We start from the raw sequence: 15,288 nt of genomic DNA on the forward strand, positions 1-15,288 counted from the left end.
CCAATCTACCTCATCCCCATACTGTGTTTATTTATTTATTTATTTATTTATTTGTCTTGCTCCTTTGCACCCCAGTATCTCTACTTGCACATTCATCTTCTGCACATCCTACCATTCCAGTATTTAATTGCTATATTGTAATTACTTTGCCAACATGGCCTATTTATTGCCTTACCTCTCTTATCCTACTTCATTTGCACGTGCTGTATATAGATTTTTCTACTGTATTATTGATTGTATGTTTGTTTATTCCATGTGTACCTCTGTGTTGTTGTTTGTGTCGAACTGCTTTGCTTTATCTTGGCCAGGTCGCAGTTGCAAATGAGAACTTGTTCTCAACTAGCCTACCTGGTTAAATAAAGGTGAAAGAAATAAATAAAAAATACAATGCCTTCGCCACACAACAAAAAAGGCCATAACTCCGCCCAAAAGTATGTCACAGATGTTACATTCCCTCCCTTCTAGCACATTGATGTTTGTCATGAGTCTTGTTCAGAACTTAGCGGTTTTCCCTTCGATAGGCCAGCTTCAAAGTCAAAATTGGGTATATTGTAAAAATTCATTCATTTAAGGTTAAGGTTAGGCATTAGGGTTAGCAGTGAGGTTAATGTTAGCGTTGGGTTTAAAATCTGATTTTATTACTTTGTGGCTGTGCCATCTAGTGACTGCTCTGCAGAGCTGCTCCCAGAACAAGATTCATGACAAAAAAACGCTGACTTTCTCCCCTCTACCCATCCAGATTAAACGTTCCCCTTTTAAAATCCACTTCATAATTGGTTTTCTCTCCCCTCTTGTCCTCAGTATATTCCCGTCTCCAGAGCAGAACGCAGGCCTCTCTAACTACCAGGGCTCGTTGAACACGGGCGGTTCCCTGCCAGACCTCAGCAACCTGCACTTCCCCTCACCGCTGCCCACACCCCTGGACCCAGACGACGGGCACCACGGAGGGGGAGGCTACCACCCCAACCTGAGCGGGGGCAGCAGCACAGGCAACCTGCCCGCCGCCATGATGCACCTCGGCATAGGGAATCACCAGGGAGGCTGGACTGAAGGAGGTGGGTGTTTGGGGTGGGGGGGGACAGGGTGTGTGGGGGTGGATTTTTCTAAATTCGTCTTTCCTCTCATCTTTTCCTCTAAACTCATTGGATATGAATCTCAAAGGGGAGGGACCATGGACCTTTTCCTCCAATACGGTTAAGTAAAGGCCTAGAGATGGGTGTGAATGTATGTACTGTGGGAGTGTGGGGATGTGTCTTTTGTCTGTGTGCACTCGTGAAACCAGGCACAGACGCATACATACAGGGAGGGAAAAAAGTATTTGATTCCCTGCTGATTTTGTACGTTTGCCCACTGACAAAGAAATGATCAGATCAATTAAATACAGAAATGTCTCATTTCCATAAGTATTCCCACCCCTACATGTTAGAATCAGCTGTGAGTCTTTCTGGGTAAGTCTGTAAGAGCATTGCACACCTGCATTGTACAATATTTTCCCATTCTGTTTTTCAAAATTCTTCATGCTCTGCCAAATTGTTTTTTGAATCAGAAACATTCTATGTTGTCTTGGTAAGCAACTCCAGTGTAGATGTTATTGTCCTGCTGAAAGGTGAATTTGTCTCCCGGTGTCTGTTGGTAAGCAGACTTAGCCAGGTTTTCTTGTAGGATTTTGCTTGTGCTTAGCTCTATTCAGTTTAGTTTTTATCCTAAAAAACTCCCTAGTCCTTGCTGATGACAAGCATACCCATAACATGATGCAGCCTCCACCTTGCTTCAAAATATGAAGAGTGGTACTCAGTGATGTGTTGTGCTGGATTTGCAACAAACATTCAGGACATAAAGTTCATTTCTTTGCAAGATTTTTTGCAGTTTTACTTTTTAGTCCCATATTGCAAACAGAATACAAATACTTTGGAGTATTTGTGTTCTGTACAGGCTTTCTTCTTTTCACTCTTTCACTTTAGGTTAGTATTGTGAAGTAACTACAATGTTGTTCCATCCTCAGTTTTCTCCTATCACAGACATTAAACTCTAACTGTTTTAAAGTCACTATTGGCCTCATGGTGAAATACCTAAACGGTTTCCTTCCTCTCCGTCAACTGAGTTAGTAACACCATCCAAAGTGTAATTATTAACTTCACCATGCTCAAAGAGATATTCACAATGTCTTCTTTTTTTGTTTTTGTTTACCCATCTACCAATAGGTGCCCTTCTTTACAAGGCAAAGGGAAACCTCCCTGGTCTTTGTGGTTGAATCTGTTTGAAATTCACTGCTCAACTGAGGGACCTTACAGATAATTATACAGAGATGAGGTAGTCATTATAAAAAATCATGTTAAACACAATTTTTCACACAGAGTCCATGCAACTTATTATGTGACTTGTTAAGACAATTTTTACTCCTGAACTTATTTAGGCTTTCCATAACAAAGGGGTTGAATACTTATTGACTGAAGACATTTCAGCTTTCCATTTTCAATTAATTTGTTAACATTTCTTAAAACACAATTCTACTTTCACATTATGGCCAGTGACACAAAATCTCAATTGAATCCATTTTAAATTCAGGCTGTAACAACAAAATATGAAAAAAGTAAAGGGGTGTGAATACTTTCTCAACACAGCGTGTGTGTAGATGGTTGTATGTGTGCAGATGCTGTGTGTCCTCACCGGTGCGCTGGGGGGGCCCTCGGCCCATCCCCCCCCCCCCCCCCCCCCAAAAAAAAAATAATCTGCTGGTTTATGTGAAAGGGGTCCTGGGGGTTCATGGCACTCGTGTGTAGAGCCGAGTCCAAGTTGGTTCTGTGCAGTAGGAGAAGATGGATGGATGGAGGGAGAGGATGGATGGATGGAGGGAGGGAGGAGGAGAGGATGGAGGGAGGAGGAGAGGATGGATGGAAGGAGGGAGGATGAGAGGGAGGAGAGGATGGAGGGAGGGAGGATGAGAGAGAGAGAGACGAGGAGAGGATGGAGGGAGGGAGGATGAGAGAGGAGGAGAGGATGGAGGGAGGGAGGGAGGATGAGAGGGAGGATGGATGGATGGAGGGAGGATGAGAGAGAGAGAGACGAGGAGAGGATGGAGGGAGGGAGGATGAGAGAGGAGGAGAGGATGGAGGGAGGGAGGGAGGATGAGAGAGAGAGAGGAGGAGGAGAGGATGGATGTAGGGAGGGAGGATGAGAGAGGATGGATGGATGGAGGGAGGGAGGATGAGAGAGAGAGAGGAGGAGGAGAGGATGGATGTAGGGAGGGAGGATGAGAGAGGATGGATGGATGGAGGGAGGGAGGAGGAGAGAGAAGGAGAGGATGGATGGAGGGAGGAGGAGGAGAGGATGGAGTCAGGGAGGGAGGAGGAGGAGAGGATGGAGGGAGGGAGGGAGGATGAGAGAGAGGATGGATGGATGGATGGAGGGAGGGAGGGAGGGAGGGGGGGAGGGAGGAGGAGGAGAGGATGGATGGAGGGAGGGAGGGAGGGAGGAGGAGGAGGAGGAGGAGAGGATGGATGGCTGGAGGGAGGGAGGATGAGAGAGAGGATGGATGGATAGAGGGAGGGAGGGAGGGAGGAGGAGAGAGAGAGAAGGAGAGGATGGATGGAAGGAGGAGGAGGAGAGGATGGAGGGAGGGAGGGAGGAGGAGGAGGAGAGGATGTTAGTTTTCTGACCCAGTGGTGGAGAGAGGCATTTTACAGTGATACAGCCTGAAATTGGCCAGGGCACTAGAACAGTCTGCAGCACCCGGCCTCACCCTACTAGAATCTGAAGTCAAATGTCTACTGTTTGCTGATGATCTGGTGCGAGGCTGAGGACGCCTCCAGGCTAGGTCAGAGAGTCATTCTCAACTTTATTTTGTTCAATAGACAGTTGTTAAAAGGGTGATCCAAGCCATGGACCGATCGCCAATAATAAAACAAGGGCCAGCAAGCCAAGACCTTCACATTGGGGGTTTTCTGAACCACATGATTTAATATAAAAATATATTTACAAAAAAAGACATTAAAGGCCCAGTGCAAAAAAAAGGGGTTTTTCCTGTGATTTATATATATTTCCACACTGTGGTTGGAATAATATTGTGAAAATTATATTAATAGCCTTTTAGTGGTTTGAAGGGAGAGTAAAGTGAATATAGAGGGATGTCTTTATCCAACCCTCCTCCCTCTGAAATCTACCACTATCTAATCACTCCTCTCTCTCTCAAACCCTCTCGCTCTCGCGAACCCTCTCGCTCTCTCAAAACCCTCTCGCTCTCTCTCGTACCCTCTCGCGCTCTCTCTCGTACCCTCTCGCGCTCTCTCTCGTACCCTCTCGCGCTCTCTCTCGTACCCTCTCGCGCTCTCTCTCGTACCCTCTCGCGCTCTCTCTCTCTCTCTCTCTCTCTCTCTCTCTCTCTCTCTCTCTCTCTCTCTCTCTCTCTCTCTCGAGCCCTCTCGCGCGCTCTCGGGCCCGCTCGCGCTCTCTCGGGCCCTCTCGCGCTCGCTCTCTCTCGGGCCCTCTCACTCTCTCTCTGACCCTCTCTGACCCTCTCTCTCTCGGACCCTTTCTCTCTCTCCCTCTCTGATTGTTGGGATATTAACAAATGGGGTCCTATGTGTGTATCTGGGTGGGGATTGGAAAAACGAATGCAGACATAACATCCACATTATCTTGCGTCTCACAAGACTCCTTTTAACCAAGCAGCACTGTTCTCTCCTCCTTGCAGTTAATTTCAAACCAATGATGCTTCCCTTTATTTAATCAGGCAATCTGCAGTTCAAACAAAAGCAAAGCAACAACCTGACACTTTTTTGGTTAACCAGCTAGGGGCTGGGGCTGGATGAGTGTAACACTCAAATTCATAGAGAGCGCTAAGCATATAAGGACTGAACATCCATGATCTCAAAATGATGCTATACAGTGCTTGTTTTCAATTCATTTGTTTACAAACAATGTAGTAAAATAAGCTTATATTTGGGGTTTTGATGGGGTTAGACAGGCATTTATAATTTGAAGTATATTCTTCAATAATCAATGGCTATATTTTATTATTTAAATGTCCAAACCTTGATGTAGTAATCGTAGATTGCCACTTTAAAAAACATAATGAGTTTATTGGCATGATGAAATGCATTTGCACATAGTGCTAATGCAAACCATTCAGAAATGGAAGCAATCACAAAAATAAGTACAAATGTTTTAATCAATTCTTCCTCTGATGAATCAGTGTGTGGAGATCTTTGTATTTAATACAACGTGTGTGTGTGTGTGTGTGTGAGGTAGACTAGCGGTTAAGAGCATTGGGCCAGTAACTGAAAGTTGCTGGATCGACTTACCGAGCCAACTAGGTGAAAAATCTGTCCCTAATTGCTCCTGTAAGTCTCTTTGCTAAATGACTACAGTGTGTGTAGGCACACCTGATAACAATGCCTGCATACTACTGATCCATGACCTGGTGCAGAGGAGGGACATTAGGAAATGGGAATTAAATACTCCAAACTGTTAATAATAGTCTGTGGTCTGAATGTGTGACTCAAAAGCCTTCTGTCCCTTCCTTCTTTCTTCCAGGTCTCTCGTCCTCTCTGAGCAATCCTTCCATCCAGAACTCTCTCCAAAACTCCCAGCTGCACTCGTCCCTCAGCAATCCCTCCATCCAGAACTCTCTCCAAAACTCCCAGCTGCACTCGTCCCTCAGCAATCCCTCCATCCACTCGTCCCTCCGTCTGACGTCCCTCTCCAACCCTCCGCAGGGAGCCATGAGCAGTTCGCCTCGCCGCCGCCCGGCTCCCATCAGCCCCCTCACTCTGTCACCCGGCACCGAGCAACGGCGGGGGCTTTCCAAGCAGCTGTCTCCCACAATGTCCCCCTCACTGTCCCCCATCACACAGGTACACACACAAAAACTCAGGGGGGAAAAAAGAAGCGTCCTCTCACTGTCAACTGCATTTATTTTCAGCAAACTTAATGTGTAATGTGTAAATACTTGTATGAACATAACAAGATTCAACAACTGAGACATAAACTGAACAAGTTCCACAGACATGTGACTAATAGAAATTGAATAATGTGTCCCTGAACAAAGGGGGGTCAAAATCAAAAGTAACAGTCAGTATCTGGTGTGGCCACCAGCTGCATTAAGTCCTGCAGTGCATCTCCTCCTCATTGGACTGCACCAGATTTGCCAGTTCTTGCTGTGAGATGTTACCCCACTCTTCCACCAAGGCACCTGCAAGTTCCCAGACATTTCTGGGGGGAATGGCCCTAGCCCTCACCCTCCGATCCAACAGGTCCCAGACGTGCTCAATGGTTTGAGCGCCGAGCTCTTCGCTGGCCATGGCCTGTCTTGCATGAAATCACGCACAGAACGAGCAGTATGGCTGGCGTCATTGTCATGCTGGAGGGTCAGGATGAGCCTGCAGGAAGGGTACCACATGAGGGAGGAGGATGTCTTCCCTGTAACGCACAGTGTTGAGATTGCCTGCAATGACAAAAAGCACAGTCCGATGATGCTGTGACACACCTCCCCAGACCATGACGGACCCTCCACCTCCAAATCGATCCCACTTGTGTGTTCCTGGTGTAACTCGGTCAGTTGTTGCCATCCTGTACCTGTCCCGCAGGTGTCATGTTCGGATGTACTGATCCTGTGCAGGTGTTACAGGTGGTCTGCCACTGCGAGGATGATCAGCTGTCCGGCCTGTCTCCCTGTAGCGCTGTCTTAGGCATCGCAATTTATTTCCCTGGCCACATCTGCAGTCTTCATGCCTCATTGCAGCATGCCTAAGGCACGTTCACGCAAATGAGTAGGGACCCTGGGCATCTTTCTTTTGGTGTTTTTCGGAGTCAGTAGAAAGGCCTCTTTAGTGTCCTAAGTTTTCATTACTGTGACCTTAATTGCCTACTGTCTGTAAGCTGTTAGTGTCTTAATGACTGTTCCACAGGTGCATGTTCATTAATTGTTAATTGAACAAGCATGGTAAACAGTATTTAAACCCTTTACAATGAAAATCTGTGAAGTTATTTTGATTTTTACTAATTATCTTTGAATTACAGGGTCCTGAAAGTTCTGAGTTTAGTCATACTTACCTTCTCAATACACAGACACACACACACCTCACTACTTACTTAGCTCGCTTTCCCCGGTTAGACAGGCAAGCCAGCAACCGGATGGTTGCCAGTTCGAATCCCGGGTCTGACTGAAAAAATCATCTGTCAGGATGTGAACTGGCAACTAGAGGGTTGCTGGTATCAAATCCTGCCGCTGTGCCATTACTCAAGGCACTTAACCCCCCAAAACAACTGCTTCACGGGTGCCCAGTGTGGCAGCCCCCTGCTCAAACCACTCCAACCTGTATACTGTTGAAGTCAGAAGTTTACATATGCTAAATACATTTAAACTCAGTTTTTCACAATTCCTGACATTTTAATCCTTGTCTTAGGTCAGTTAGGATGACCACTTTATTTTAAGAATGTGAAATGTCAGAATAATAGTAGAGAATGATTTATTTCAGCTTTTATTTCTTTCATCACATTCCCAGTGTGTCAGAAGTTTACATACACTCAATTAGTATTTGGTAGCGTTGCCTTTAAATAGTTTTCAAGGGTTAAACGTTTCGGGTAGCCTTCCACAAGCTTTCCACAATAAGTTGGGTGAATTTTCCTCCTGACAGAGCTGGTGTAACTGAGTCAGGTTTGTTGGCCTTGCTCTCACACGCCTTTTCAGTTCTGCCCACACATTTTCTATAGGATTGAGGTCAGGGCTTTGTGATGGTCACTCCAATACCTTGACTTTGTTGTCCTTAAGCCATTTTGCCAAGATTTAACTGATGTCTTGAGATGTTGCTTCAATATATCCACATCATTTTCCTCCTCATGATGCCATCTAGTTTGTGAAGTGCACCTGTCCCTCATTCAGCAAAGCACCCCAACAACATGATGCTGCCACCCCCGTGCTTCACGGTTGGGATGGTGTTCTTCGGCTTGCAAGCCTCCCACTTTTTCCTCCAAACATAACAATAGTCATCATGGCCAAACAGTTCTATTTTTGTTTCTTCAGACCAGAGGACATTTCTCTAAAATGTAGGATCTTTGTCCCCATATGCAGTTGCAAACCGTCTGGCTTTTTTATGGCGGTTTTGGAGCAGTGGCTTCTTCCTTGCTGAGCAGCCTTTCAAGTTATATTGATTTAGGACTCCATTTACTGTGGATATAGATACTTTTGTACCTGTTTCCGCCAGCATCTTCACAAGGTCCTTTGCTGTTGTTCTGGGATTCATTTGCAATTTTCGCACCAAAGTACTTTCATCTCTAGGAGACAGAACGTGTCTCCTTCCTGAGCAGTATGATGGCTGCATGTTCCCATGGTGTTTATACTTGCGTACTATTGTTTGTACAGATGAACGTGGTACCTTCAGGCGTTTGGAAATTACTTCCAAGGATGAACCAGACTTGTGGAGGTCTACAATGTTTTTTCTGAGGTCTTGGCTGATTTATTTTGGTTTTCCCATGATGTCAAGCAAAGAGCCACTGAGTTTGAAGGTAGGCCTTGAAATACATCCACAGGTACACCTTCAATTGACTCAAATGATGTCAATTAGCCTATCAGAAGCTTCTAAAGCCATGACATAATTTTCTGGAATTTTCTAAGCTGTTTAAAGGCACACTCATCTAAGTGTATGTACATTTCTGACCCACTGGAATTGTGATACAGTGAATTATAAGTTAAATAATCTGTCTGTAAACAATTGTTGGAAAAATTACTTGTGTCATGCACAAAGTAGAGGTCCTAACCGACTTGCCCAAAAATGTGTGTAGTGGTTGAAAAATGAGTTTTAATGACTCCAACCTAAGTGTATGTAAACTTCAGACTTCAACTGTATGAGGGTCTTTCGGAGGGGCTGAGTTAAAGCTCAAACTGCTGTCAGAGTTTGAGAGTTGCGTACTAAACGGATTTCTTGCTGGCCAACAAGTAGGTGATATTAAGCTCGAACTGTGTGCATAACTGCATGCTATAAGATACACGAACTAGCAAACTAACAGCTTTGGGAATCCGTAAAAAAAAAAAAAAATTATAATAAATAAAAATACAAATAGATTTAAGTTTACATTTAGATGGATTTATTTACATTTAAGAAGTGTTTTATTTATTAGTACATTTTATAGACTGCAGATGACCTTTATCATGATGCTTTCAGTAGCCCAAGTGGACCATTGGCGTGGATGATTGACTAGCCCACATGGTGTCCAAATCCTCCCTGGTCCGTAGGCCAGTGAGAATGTCGAGCCCTTTCTTCCTGTAACCAGGAAAGACCCTTGAGGTTAGAAACCCCTTGTTGGGAGGTTAACCTGGCAGCTTCATGTATACTGTGTTTTTGGGGAAAGTCCTCAGTGGTTTAAGGCTAACCTGATACGCAGCCAAATAATAGTGCATCTTTTGATTACTCTAATGACCCCTCCCTCTCTCCCTCTAACCCACCCTCTCTCCCTCTAACCCTCCCTCCCACCCTCTCTCCCTCTAACCCCCCTCCCACCCTCTCTCCCTCTAACCCTCCCTCCCACCATCTCTCCCTCTAACCCTCCCTCCCTCCCTCCAACCATCTCTCCCTCTAACCCTCCCTCCCACCCGTCCCCCTTCTAACCCCCCTCCCACCTCTCTCCCTCTAACCCACCCTCTCTCCCTCTAACCCTCCCTCCCACCCGTCCCCCTTCTAACCCCCCTCCCACCTCTCTCCCTCTAACCCACCCTCTCTCCCTCTAACCCTCCCTCTTTCTTTTCGTCTTTTTTTCAGGGGGTTGCCTTGGACACCAGCAGCTTGCCAATGGAGCCTCCCCCTCCCTACCCTCTCTACCAACAGCTACACCAACAGTCCCAGCATTCAATGGGGCAACAACAACAACGCCAGCAACAACGTCATCATCAGCATCAACAGCAGCCAGTGTCCCCTCTGCAGAACATCTCTCTGGACTTCAACTCTGGTGTAAGTGTTTGTCTGTGTGTCTGGATATGTCTATGTTCTAAAGCCAAATACATATCCAAAAACTGTCTAGAGAAATGTACTACAGCCTAGATGAGTTGAAAAATCATCCCTTTGAACAGTGTATCCTTTTAGGGAAACACTTGTATATGCAGATAGTATCTCTGAGTCTATGCCCCAATGTTGTATGTCTCATACACTTCTGTTGCTGGCCTAGTGTCTAATGTCAGAGACTGTTGGCATGCTCTGATAAGGAGAGAGGGATATTATTCTGCTTCAGTACCACTCCAGACACACACACACACACACACACACACACACACACACACAGCCACTAGACTCAACCATTTCCTGGAACCCAAATGTTATTTGTCTAACTCTGTAGTCTGTGGTTGATAAACACCAAATTCGTGGAAGGAAGGAAGCAGACCCAAATTCTAAAGAACTAAAAACATCCTTGGTTGCATCACAAATGGAACCCTATTCACATCACAAATGGAACCCTATTCACTACACAGTGCACTACTTCTAACCAGAGCCTTATGGGTAGGGCTCAAAAGAAATGCACTAAATGGTAGGCTGCTCTATTAGAGCGATTTGTAGGCAGTTAAATGTTACTAACTTGGTAAATCACTGCATTAGACCTGGTAACTAAACTCTCAGAGCACTGTCCATTCTGTCGTCTCCTAATCCACCTCTTCTCTCTCTTCATCTGTCATCTCCTAATCCATTTCTTCTCTCTCTTCATCTGTCTCCTCCTAATCCATCTCTTCTCTCTCTTCATCTGTCTCCTCCTAATCCATCTCTTCTCTCTCTTCATCTGTCTCCTCCTAATCCATCTCTTCTCTCTCTTCATCTGTCGTCTCCTAATCCATCTCTTCATCTGTCGTCTCCTAATCCATCTCTTCATCTGTCTCCTCCTAATCCATCTCTTCTCTCTCTCTTCATCTGTCGTCTCCTAATCCATTTCTTCTCTCTCTTCATCTGTCTCCTCCTAATCCATCTCTTCTCTCTCTTCATCTGTCTCCTCCTAATCCATCTCTTCTCTCTCTTCATCTGTCTCCTCCTAATCCATCTCTTCTCTCTCATCTGTCGTCTCCTAATCCATCTCTTCATCTGTCGTCTCCTAATCCATCTCTTCATCTGTCTCCTCCTAATCCATCTCTTCTCTCTCTTCATCTGTCGTCTCCTAATCCATCTCTTCTCTCTCTTCATCTGTCGTCTCCTAATCCATCTCTTCATCTGTCATCTCCTAATCCATTTCTTCTCTCTCTTCATCTGTCTCCTCCTAATCCATCTCTTCTCTCTCTTCATCTGTCTCCTCCTAATCCATCTCTTCTCTCTCTTCATCTGTCGTCTCCTAATCCATCTCTTCATCTGTCGTCTCCTAATCCATCTCTTCATCTGTCTCCTCCTAATCCATCTCTTCTCTCTCTCTTCATCTGTCGTCTCCTAATCCATCTCTTCTCTCTCTTCATCTGTCGTCTCCTAATCCATCTCTTCATCTGTCTCCTCCTAATCCATCTCTTCATCTGTCTCCTCCTAATCCATCTCTTCATCTGTCTCCTCCTAATCCATCTCTTCTCTCTCTTCATCTGTCGTCTCCTAATCCATCTCTTCATCTGTCGTCTCCTAATCCATCTCTTCATCTGTCTCCTCCTAATCCATCTCTTCTCTCTCTTCATCTGTCTCCTCCTAATCCATCTCTTCTCTCCTCATCTGTCTCCTCCTAATCCATCTCTTCTCTCTCCTCATCTGTCTCCTCCTAATCCATCTCTTCTCTCTCCATCTTTCGCTCCCCCATATCTATCTCCATGTTTCTCCATCTCTCCCTCTTCTTCCCACAGCATAACAACATGGCGGCGTTCTTCAATGACCCGTTCATGGACCCACAGTTCTCCAGTCGCCAGGCCAAGGCACTGTCCTACCAGGTAAACCACCGGGGAGAAGTCTCTAGAGAAGGATCCTCCGGAAAGGAGTTCATTCCCTCATTCACAGTTAGTATCTGAAGGTTTTTTTTTGTTCAGTGATGGGTTTAGGCCTGCCAAAGTCAATTAAAGGGATAGTTTACTCAAAAATGGCACAAATCGCATCAGCACTGTTTTTGCACTGTTCAGAAAGTGCTTCTTCTTGAAAACTTGACTGCTGACAAGCACAATATTTTGGGACTGTATTAACAGTGGACTAATGAGCAAAATACTAAATGATTGTTTGAGAACTATCCCTTTAAAATGTCTTAATTGATGGGTAGAAGTTTTAGGGGTGTAATTGTGGCAACCAGATATTTGTAGTTCTATGATATATCATGTGCTGTAGAGTAATGAGTAATGTGGAGTAATGAACCAAGTCCGCTCAAGAGTATGCTTGTTTTGGTCATTGGTTGGTCATTTGGAATGGTTGTCGATCATTGGTTGGTCATTTGGAATGGTTGTTTGTCATTGATTGGTCATCTGTAATGGTTGTGTTTGACCTTTGCCCCCCCCCCCCCATCACCACCATCTCTTTTCTCTCTCCCCTCCCATCCCTCCTCTCCCACCTCTATCTCTTCCTGCCTCCTCTTCAGTTGGACCAGTTCAGCATGTTGGAGAGTGCAATGAGCCAAATTGCAGGCGGTTCGTGTTTCGACCCGTCCTCGCCCTCTTCCTCGCCCCTATACTACTCGCAGGCCGCCCTCATGGGCCTGGGTGGGAGCCACGGCAACTTGCAGGACCAGCTGCAGCAGATGAGACCCAACAACAACTACAACTGCAGTGGAGGGGTGCCCAATATCATACTGACTGGTAGGTGGATGGGTGCCCAATATCATACTGACTGGTAGGTGGAGGGGTGCCCAATATCATACCGACTGGTAGGTGGAGGGGTGCCCAATATCATACTGACTGGTAGGTGGATGGGTGCCCAATATCATACTGACTGGTAGGTGGAGGGGTGCCCAATATCATACTGACTGGTAGGTGGATGGGTGCCCAATATCATACTGACTGGTAGGTGGAGGGGTGCCCAATATCATACTGACTGGTAGGTGGAGGGGTGCCCAATATCATACTGACTGGTAGGTGGAGGGGTGCCCAATATCATACCGACTGGTAGGTGGAGGGGTGCCCAATATCATACTGACTAGTAGGTGGAGGGGTGCCCAATATCATACTGACTAGTAGGTGGAGGGGTGCCCAATATCATACTGACTAGTAGGTGGAGGGGTGCCCAATATCATACTGACTGGTAGGTGAAGGGGTGCCCAATATCATACTGACTAGTAGGTGGAGGGGTGCCCAATATCATACTGACTGGTAGGTGAAGGGGTGCCCAATATCATACTGACTAGTAGGTGGAGGGGTGCCCAATATCATACTGACTGGTAGGTGGAGGGGTGCCCAATATCATACTGACTGGTAGGTGGAGGGGTGCCCAATATCATACTGACTGGTAGGTGGAGGGGTGCCCAATATCATACTGACTGGTAGGTGGAGGGGTGCCCAGCGTCATACCGACTGGTACGGTAGGTGGAGGGGTGTCCAGCATCATACCGACTGGTACAGTAGGTGGAGGGATGTCCAGCATCATACCGACTGGTAGACCAGGGAGTGTGTGTGTGGCTGTGAGGAGTGGAAGTTTCAATGACTTGAGTCACTAACTTCATCCGTCTCTCCTTCTCTCCCCTACTTTCTCTTCCTCCTCTCTTTATCCTCTCTCTGCTGTCCGTTCCCCCTTTTTCTCCCTGTCACATAGATGACTCCAACCCCAGTCATTCCAAGGACATCAGCAGTGCCATGTCGGCCGGCCACATGGCTGACTGTTTTGACTCGGAGGTGAGCTTCCCACTGGAAGATGAGCTGCGCATCGAGCCCTTGAGCCTGGATGGTCTGAACATGCTCAGTGACCCCGACATGGTGCTCTCTGACCCCTCGGTGGAGGACAGTTTCCGCAGCGACAGACTGTAATCGGGCACGCACACATACACACACAGACTGTATAGGCCAGGTAGCGTGGGTTAAACTTGAATGATCCCCACCTCCCTCACACACTCATGGCATACGTATGCAATTTTTTAAGGCATTTACAGACACACACACTATTACAGAGGAATAGACTTGTGTACAATCACTGTTTACATGGGCTTCACATGTAAATGCCACACACACACACGCTCTTACCTACGTTGTGCATAGTCATTTGGAACGGATGGACTGATGTACCATTGATTTGATATTATTTTTTTTATTTTTTACCAACATTACATCAGCACTGAGCATTACTATAACGTTACTATAACGTTCCTATAGTGTTCCTCCACCTATATACAGTTGAAGTTGGAATTTTACATACACTTAGGTTGGAGTTATTAAAACTTGTTTTTCAACCACTCCACAAATTTCTTGTTAACAAACTCTAGTTTTGGCAAGTCGGTTAGGACATCTACTTTGTGCATGACACAAGTAGTTTTTCCAACAATTGTTTACAGACAGATTATTTCACTTATAATTCACGGTATCACAATTCCATTGGGTCAGAAGTTTGCATACACTAAGTTGACTGTGCCTTTAAACAGCTTGGAAAATTCCAGAAAATTATGTCATGGCTTTAGAAGCTTCTCATAGGCTAAATGAGATAATTTGAATCAATTGGAGGTGTACCTGTGGATGTATTTCAAGGCCTACCTTCAAAGTCAAGCAAAGAGACACTGAGATCATGGGAAAATCAAAAGAAATCAGCCAAGACCTCAGAAAAGACCTCCACAAGTCTGGTTCATCCTTGGAGCAATTTCCAAATGCCTGAAGGTACTATGTTCATCTGTACTAACAATAGTACGCAAGTATAAACACCATGGGACCACACAGCCGTCATACCGCTCAGGAAGGAGATGCGTTCTGTCTCCTAGAGATAAAAGTACTTTGGTGTGAAAAGTGCAAATCAATCCCAGAACAACAGCAAAGGACCTTGTGAAGATGCTGGAGGAAACGGGTACAAAAGTATCTATATCCACAGTAAAACGAGTCCTAAATCGACAACCTGAAAGGCCGTTCAGCAAGGAAGAAGCCACTGCTCCGCCATAAAAAAGCCAGACAACGGTTTGCAACTGCACATGGGGACAAAGATCGTACTTTTTGGAGAAATGTCCTCTGGTCTGATGTTGAACTGTTCGCCATAATGACCATCGTTATATTTGGAGGAAAAGGGTGGAGGCTTGCAAGCCGAAGGACACCATCCCAACCGTGAAGCACGGGGGTGGCAGCATCATGTTGTTGGGGTGCTGCAGGAGGGACAAGTGCACTTCACAAACTAGATGGTATCATGAGGAGGAAAATTATGTGGATATATTAAAGCAACATCTCAAGACATCAGTCAGGAT

The 15,288-nt window shown here is 45.7% G+C and overlaps 1 protein-coding gene across 4 annotated transcripts in view; it reads left to right on the forward strand.

The window, feature by feature from the left end:
• The window catches only part of LOC118964938 (CREB-regulated transcription coactivator 3-like), an 85,442-nt gene extending 71,086 nt beyond the window's left edge, over positions 1–14,356 (forward strand). For 2 of the 4 annotated variants that reach the window (XM_036981136.1, XM_036981137.1), the window contains 6 exons: positions 802–1,055; positions 5,533–5,852; positions 9,753–9,941; positions 11,786–11,935; positions 12,502–12,718; positions 13,668–14,356. In XM_036981136.1, coding sequence (XP_036837031.1) covers positions 802–1,055; positions 5,533–5,852; positions 9,753–9,941; positions 11,786–11,935; positions 12,502–12,718; positions 13,668–13,879 — 1,342 coding nt within the window. In that variant the 3' untranslated portion in view covers positions 13,880–14,356. The remainder of the gene's footprint in view (positions 1–801; positions 1,056–5,532; positions 5,853–9,752; positions 9,942–11,785; positions 11,936–12,501; positions 12,719–13,667) is intronic. The other 2 variants (XM_036981139.1, XM_036981140.1) reach the window with 1 other exon arrangement.
• Positions 14,357–15,288: the final 932 nt, after the last annotated feature.

This window comes from Oncorhynchus mykiss, chromosome 6, assembly GCF_013265735.2.
Source record: "Oncorhynchus mykiss isolate Arlee chromosome 6, USDA_OmykA_1.1, whole genome shotgun sequence".
Lineage (NCBI taxonomy): Eukaryota > Metazoa > Chordata > Actinopteri > Salmoniformes > Salmonidae > Oncorhynchus > Oncorhynchus mykiss.